Source organism: Silene latifolia, chromosome 4 (genome assembly GCF_048544455.1).
Source record: "Silene latifolia isolate original U9 population chromosome 4, ASM4854445v1, whole genome shotgun sequence".
Classification (NCBI taxonomy): domain Eukaryota; kingdom Viridiplantae; phylum Streptophyta; class Magnoliopsida; order Caryophyllales; family Caryophyllaceae; genus Silene; species Silene latifolia.
Window position 1 is genome coordinate 58,450,747 of NC_133529.1, and position 7,503 is coordinate 58,458,249.

Consider the following 7,503-nt stretch of genomic DNA (forward strand, 5'->3'; position numbering starts at 1 on the left):
TATAATCTATTGAATGAAAATTTTAGAATTGACCATATGCTCCATAAATAATACTCCCTAAAACGAAATCCTGATGGTATAATAGTTCATGTTTTTTATTGTTTAGGGTACGTATGTGTAATTTTGTAAATCCGGTGTCTTAGAATTTTTTCAGGGTAAATGTGCAACGGTGTCTCCGGCAGCCTCACTTTGCCAAATCTACGCTAAAACCTTCTTAAATGTGGCATGCATTTCGATGGGCCGAGTTCAAATATTTGTGTTTGGACTGTTGGTGGAAATAGAGAGAGTAATAAGCACAAATACTACTATACCTTACCTCCAGTTGTATAATATAATAAACATTGTAGATAATAACCCTTTTAATTTAATAATTTTAAAGCTACATGGCGAGTCTGGAGATAAAATGGTCCGATGATGTAAATAACTCTCGTTGTCATATAAAGTAAACCGTCAAAACAAAGTTCGATTTGACAATCACTTGCTCTATTAGCAACAATGTTCAATTCGATAATCACTTGGCTCAAATAACTCGTTTTCATATTAGTAAATCGTCTGCAAAGCATTCTTACATTCAACTGAGGTAATACATCATTCGTTTTCACCTATAACATCTCTTGTTTTTCTTCTTCTCTTGCCTTCCATTGTAGATTTGTGGTACAAATATAAGCCACTTTGTAGACACTAAGAAATCCTGGGTCTCAGTCGGAACAAATAAAACTTCGAGAACTAAATTATGCTGAAAGCATTCCAGGCCGAAGCCAAAACACTTGCAGGAAAGGAAGTGACATGCAGTGACAAGCAAACCCGGAAAGATTTTGCTGCGATCCCATAATCACATTATGCAGCAGTTCTGCTGAGCCTCCAGCATCTCTGGTGATCTACATCGATGAAATTAATAGTTAGTTCAGCAAACTATATCATAATGACACCATAGTCCATATAGGCTAACGTAGTAATTGTAATGTCAAAACACAAAAGATAGTAGAAAGTAGAAAACGGTCAGGGAATCAAGGATTCTTGTAATTTAAATTGCAGATTTGCAGGTAACCGCGCACTACAACAATGCCTAGGTTAACTAATGTTCAACAAATATACTTGGCAAAACTTACCCCCGCCTAAACAACCAGACTCAAATAAGACAACCTGCAAGTCTACGACCCAAAAAAAACTAGAAAAGTACAACCTCAAATCCAAATTAATCCGATCAATCAGATATTCTGGGCCCTATATTTACCCAATCCAAAAAGAACGGATTTGACACGAAATGATTAATTGATTTATTTAAACAAAAAATATAAAATCCTTAACAAACAGGGCTCATGCCCAAATGCCCACAAGTGAAAATTCGACCTGAAGTGGCACATACCCGAAACTTAATAACCTGACTGACCTGTACCTGAAACATGGACCCATTTGCCAGGTCTAGCAGATAATTCTGAAATTAGTCAAGGAAAAAGTATACTCACAGTTGTCCAAGACTTGAAATATCGAAGTCGGGAGCAAGCTCAGACACAATATCATTTGGTGGTTGGCCACATTCTTGCATTTTCTGCATCAGTTCTACAATTTTGGTGAAGTTACCAGGATCACTGTCATAGACTCCATTTAACTCTTGTATAAGCTCATATTGGTGTGAAAAGCGTTCATAATCTGTTGGACTCAAAGAAGATTTATGGTCTTCCAACCATTTAGGATATCGTTCCCCAATTTCTTTCATGGGCTCGTAGAGAATGTCCTTGGACAGTAGCTGCTGCATCATTGTCTCCACCATGGACTCCATATCCTGGACACAGGACAAACAGGTATAACAGTAAGACCACAAATACAAGTACCTTATAGAAGTATATAAATATTCTCAAAGTCGTCATCAAACAGTCTAGCAACAGAAAGTGAGCCGGCAATCCCCCATGTCTATTAGGAAAGAAGGAATAAGAATAAGGAGAACAATAACAACAATAGCCTATGGCGAGGTATGAGATCAGATGTATGCAACTTACCCCACGAAGGTTGTTTTCGAATGAACCAAAATGATAAAACCAAAGGCACTAAAAAGAAACAAATTTAGAGTTTACTATTAAGAGAGACTAAATTTAGTCTCATTCGAAAACAACCTCCTTTTGGAGATGTCCTAGTCCCACTGAAGCTAATAGCCTAACAGAATCTAGTGTTCTTAAGCATATGCCATCAACTCGCACATAAAATTAACACGATGGTCTAATGCACATAAAGGTCTCAAAGGTCTCCCATCAATTGACAAACTCTTCCATGTCTGAGATGTGCCAACCTAGCATGACACTATAACAACATGAGAAAAAGATCTCCTTTGTAAGCAAATCATTCAGACAAAAGCACCCTTGTACTTTGGGGTTGGATGTTGAAGCTCTAGAACATCAAGCCGGTTCATGGCAGTTAGCTCCATACAACTGAACAAAGCTTTTGAACCCCTGAGTGATACATACATCAAACCTCATTTACGATGTGAGGCAAACAAACACCATCCTCACTCCTTAGACAAGTAAAATTAACAATTCACCAAAAAAAATCCGGTCAAATCCAACTACCCATGATAAGTGATAACCATCCCCATAGAGAACACAAAGAGTCAAAGACTATCCATATAGACATGTCCCTCATAACATACGGGTCTCGTGGGCTTTGGCTACCAAAATATTCCAAATGGCACATTTTTTTGGTGTAAAATGAGTCACAAGGGCAATATGTTGCTGACGGGATTTTAACCCAAGTCATGAGTACCACCCCTCATGACTTTACCAGCTAGGACATCTGCAATATTCCATACGTCACATATTGATAAATTTGACCCATATTAATACTTATGCTAATCAGACACTTATCCTTACTGGACTACTCCAATTCTTGACATTCTTTTCCTCCAGCTTTGAGTATGTTTAAGTAATCTAACAAAGTACTAGCAACAACAACATTACTCCAGTGCCTCTAGGAGTCTAGGGCTCATGTCTTATAAATCTCCAAAGAGTCCCGCCTAAGACAGACTAAGGAGGACTGTGTGTACAATTCTTTAACCTTGTACTGCAAAAACAAAAATTGTTTCCGCATAAGCTATAATGACATTTGCAATCAGAGTTGTATCTACTTCACACAATAAGAAGTGCAGACACTTTGTGAGCCAATATTGCTTTACTCCATCATATTCCAAAACCAAAAAAATGAGGAGTAGTTGGCTCACATATAATAAAGATGCAACCGTCAACAGTAAATAAAAAAATTACAGTACGATTTCCATACTCTCTCAATCAAACAAAATTAAGCACACCACAAGCAATCTATTTGTAACAAAAAAAATGTTCACACACATTGTAAACCAAACTTCCAAAGCTATGGTCATTATCATCAAGATTCCAATCACAGATTCATTATTGATCAATAATTAACGAAATATACCTGAGAGCCAGCAAGCTCCTCAAACTGCTTCACCCACTCTTCCATCATAGCATCCTTACTCAAATCTTCACCAGCCTTTGGACCTCCAGCCATCGACTCGATATTCTTAACAGCTTCCCTAGTCTGCTGTCTAAGCTGGTCAAGAGTCTCGGAAACATGGGACTCACTATTACTAGCACCCTTCTGTGTTCCCTTTTTCTTTGCCCTTAAATCAGGTAAACCTAACCCTAACCCTAACCCTTGTACATTTGTAGGCAAAGATGGCTTCTTTCCTTTATCCTCCACATCTTTATGCTCATTTCTGTAAACCCAAATCAACAACAGCAGCATTACTCATGTGCTTCAATGGCTCCCGCTAAATTGTGAGGTAAGGGGGTCGGATGTACACAACCTTACCGTTATGTTAGCAACACAAAGAGGCTGTTTCCGAATAATCCCAAATCCAGTTTTAGCAAATACCCATCATAGAAAACCGAATTATACTAAAAAAACAATAAACTTGATGAAAATTAAAGAGAAATTAAGTACCCTTGAGTTGATTTGAGATTAAGGGTCTGAAAATCATCCAAAGCACCTGAAAAAAGCAAAAAAAAGATAACAAATTTACAATGAATTTGATTAGTTTATGCTAAAAACTCAGTTGAAATTGATAAAAGATAGAACTAACTGTCTAAAAGTTGGTCCAAGTCATCAGAATGAGAAGCCATTGAAGAGATTCCAAACTATTTTATATTTTCTGATGAATTAAAGAGAATTACGGAGAAATTTGGGAAGATAGATGTACGTATTTATGTGATGAGGAGATTGAGTATTGGAGTTGTGAAGGTGTTGAGGACAAAAAGAAAGGTTTATCAAAGAAAAGAATGATGAATTGATGATTTCATAGTGGGGTCAAATCTCTAAACAATGAGGATATTTTCGGTTCTTCCAAATTCCAAACTTCCGAGTTTCTATCAAAGACTAGTTTTAAACCCGTGAATTTCACGGGCTATTATATAGTCAATTGAGAAAAATACGGTTAATATATGTTAACACTAAAAAAAGATTATAATCATTATTATAAATATAAAATGAAACAAATTAGAATGGTTAAGTATACAATTCGTATGCCAAATAACTTGCATTAAATGATAAAGAGTCTAAAAACGTAAATAAATGATTGGGACAAATGTAATATAAAGTAAGAAGGTAACTCGTCTATCCTTGTATTAGTCATATAGAGTAAAAATTCATCGAAAAACAAATAACACGTGAAGCAGGGAAAACAACTCTTCAAAAAGCGTATAGTAAGACGGTTTGAACCACGAGAAGGTTTATTTTTAAAACTAAAAAAACATACATTTTCATAATTAATGCTTCTCTTTTTATTTAAGATCGTTTGACATTACCATGTCATCAATTAGTCATTTTAATATCATTTTACTTTAAAAAACCGTCTCATATTTTGACATCGTGTCACCCTAAAATTAGTTCAGTTCTAAACTTTAGTAATTAATTGTGATCTATTTTGAATAACAAATAAAACAACAAAAAGGACCGCATCCAGATACGTCCCAATTAATCCTCAGATTTCCGCTCCTCACCTTCCTTCTTCCTTCTACCTAACAAAACTCCACCTCAAATCTGTCATCTCCCCCACCGAGTCATCTCATCTCCCCACCGAGTCATCTCCCTCGCACCGATTTAACCATATATCATCGTTCCTCAGATCTCAAATATGATTTCCATCTTTCGATTCAGAGGTTATGTAACACCCCTAATTTCCGTAATATAATAATTCTTTATATTTTCCCACTTTTCATATTTTATATTTCGGGAAAATATCCGTCTTTTGCGTATTCGGCTCGTTGGGCTCGAATTTCTATAAAGACCCGCTCCCCCTTGGGTTTTCACGTGTGGTTTGGAGAAGGATGGGTGGTTTTGGGCCCAGACTTGATATAAACCCATGACATCTTCTATATATATATGAGAGCTAACCTAAACCCTAGCTTCTTTTCTCTTATTTCTCATAAAACCCTAAACCTAATTCTCTCCTCTCTTCTCTCCCCTTGTGCCGTGTGCCTCCACCCTCTCTAGGGTTTTGTGCTGCGACTCCTTCCTCCTCCCTTCCTCATCTTTCGTGCTTAGATCGATCCTACTTCTTGGATTTATCTATCTTCTTCGTAAGTTTTTATGTTTCGCGTAGTTTTTATAGTTTTATAGTTTATATATATATATATATATATATATATATATATATATATATATATATATATATATATATATATATATATATATATATATATATATATATATATATATATATATATATATATATATATATATATATATATATATATATATATATATATATATATAATTAGGATCACATGAGTCCACCCTAACTATTTGAGTCCATGAGTCCTAATTTCAACCGTCAGATCTAAGAGATCAATGGCTGAGATCTCTGCGGCATAGTAAGGGTATTTTCGTAATGTTATAATTTGATATATATACTCTTATAGTCAGTCATACATTCATTCATTTTTATTCACTTTCTCTCTCTACTCTCTTTCTCTCTCTTCCGTGCATCTTCTTCTTCCGCCCTGTTCTCTGATAGTTGCCTCGTTTCTCCCCTTTTTCTCTTCGACGTCCTCGGTCGTCTGTTTTTCTATTTCATCGTGATTCTTGCTTCCAACATTAATCTGCATCATTCTGTAAGTTTTTTTGTCCTTTGTAAAAATTATTAGGCCGCTTTTTTATTTCAATTTGAATCAATTTTCAGTTTGATTTGTTAAACTTTTGTAAACTTTAAATCTCATTTATGAGCAAGAATCGATTTTCTTAGGTTATTGTTTTGGTAATTAATCTTATTATAGTCAAATATGTGGATTCGAAATGATTTTTATCGGAAAATTCAATTAATTATGTGTTTGATTTAATTTAGGTGTTCTTACAACGAAGGAGGAAGACAATGGCGAACGAACAATCGCAATTGCTGAATTCGCTTCATCAGGTAATCAAAGTTTCTGATTATTATCATATGAGTAGTATAAATAGTTATTGAATGTATATTATAGTCGAATTTAAGAATTCGAAATGATTTTTATTGAAAAATTCAATTAATTCTGTGTTTGAGCTGATTTAGGTGTTCTTAGAAGAGGACAACAATGAACAAATAGTCGCAATTGATGAATTAGTATCATCAGGTAATGATTCGTAATCTACTTGCTCTATTCTTTTTCCTTTTGTGTTGTTTTACAGAAAAACACGTTTCTATGGTCTTTTTTTACCTATTAGTGTGATTTAATTAACGCCTCTACTTTGTTCTTTTAAATTACTTATTTACATTAAGAATCTTGCTGTTTAGTGATGTAAGATTTGCTGATATTCCTTCCGGGTGTTCTTTTTTTATGTTTCTTGCAGGTTGTGTTTAAAATCGATCTTTAACCAACATGTCATTTTCATTGATGGATTAACAGCAGCTTTATGGCTACAGAGTATGATTCTTTCTATATTTTACTAGTAGTAGTTTATAGGGGACTATTAACCGTGATATAGAAATATATACATGTGCTTGGTGTTTGATTTTTACTTTAATGTACTTGGTAATAACTTTAGTGCAAAAGTAAGTAACCTATAATCTCTAATGTATCACTGTCTTATAGCTCCTTATTTTGAATGGATGGTTCTTACTTGATTGTTTTGAACTTGATTAGCTTAAAAAAATCATAACCATTAAATAAAACGTCGCCAAGAAGAATATTAAATCATCAGGGAGCAAGGAGTTGGCCTGACTTCAATGCCTGTCCATAAATCTGTTTATTTTCAAGGAGTCTATTTTCAAGAAATTTATGAAAATAGAAAAGCATTTTATTATGCCTATCATATTGACGATGGTCAATGTTTGTGTCGACGATGGTAAATGTTTGTATCAACAAGACAACAGCGTTACACTCAAGCAGTGTCTTGATAGAGATAATGACTATGGTCAAATGTCCCACTTCTTTGATGTAAACTCTTGTACTTTCTTGATCAAATGAGTCATCTACTCATTTGTGTTTTCCATTTTTATATTTCATTTTGTCTGAAATATGGTGA

At 34.7% G+C, this 7,503-nt stretch overlaps 1 protein-coding gene across 1 annotated transcript; it reads right to left on the reverse strand.

Annotated features, from left to right (window-relative positions):
• Positions 1-515: 515 nt before the first annotated feature.
• On the reverse strand, positions 516-4,296 carry LOC141653515 (peroxisome biogenesis protein 19-2-like). The gene is made up of 5 exons (XM_074461299.1): positions 4,091-4,296; positions 3,952-3,997; positions 3,424-3,724; positions 1,467-1,783; positions 516-878 (listed from the first exon to the last, which is right to left on the reverse strand). Exons 1-5 carry the CDS (start codon positions 4,128-4,130, stop codon positions 833-835), a joined length of 750 nt encoding a protein of 249 aa, XP_074317400.1. The 5' UTR covers positions 4,131-4,296; the 3' UTR covers positions 516-832.
• Positions 4,297-7,503: the final 3,207 nt, after the last annotated feature.

Bases quoted from the DNA above. Each gene is read 5' to 3' on its own strand.
- LOC141653515 (XM_074461299.1), bottom strand. From the start codon at position 4,130: ATGGCTTCTCATTCTGATGACTTGGACCAACTTTTAGACA. The intron at 3,725-3,951 runs GTACTTAATTTC...TTGGGTTTACAG, and splicing joins AATCTCAAATCAACTCAAGG to AAATGAGCATAAAGATGTGG. The intron at 1,784-3,423 runs GTATATTTCGTT...TCCTGTGTCCAG, and splicing joins AGGAGCTTGCTGGCTCTCAG to GATATGGAGTCCATGGTGGA.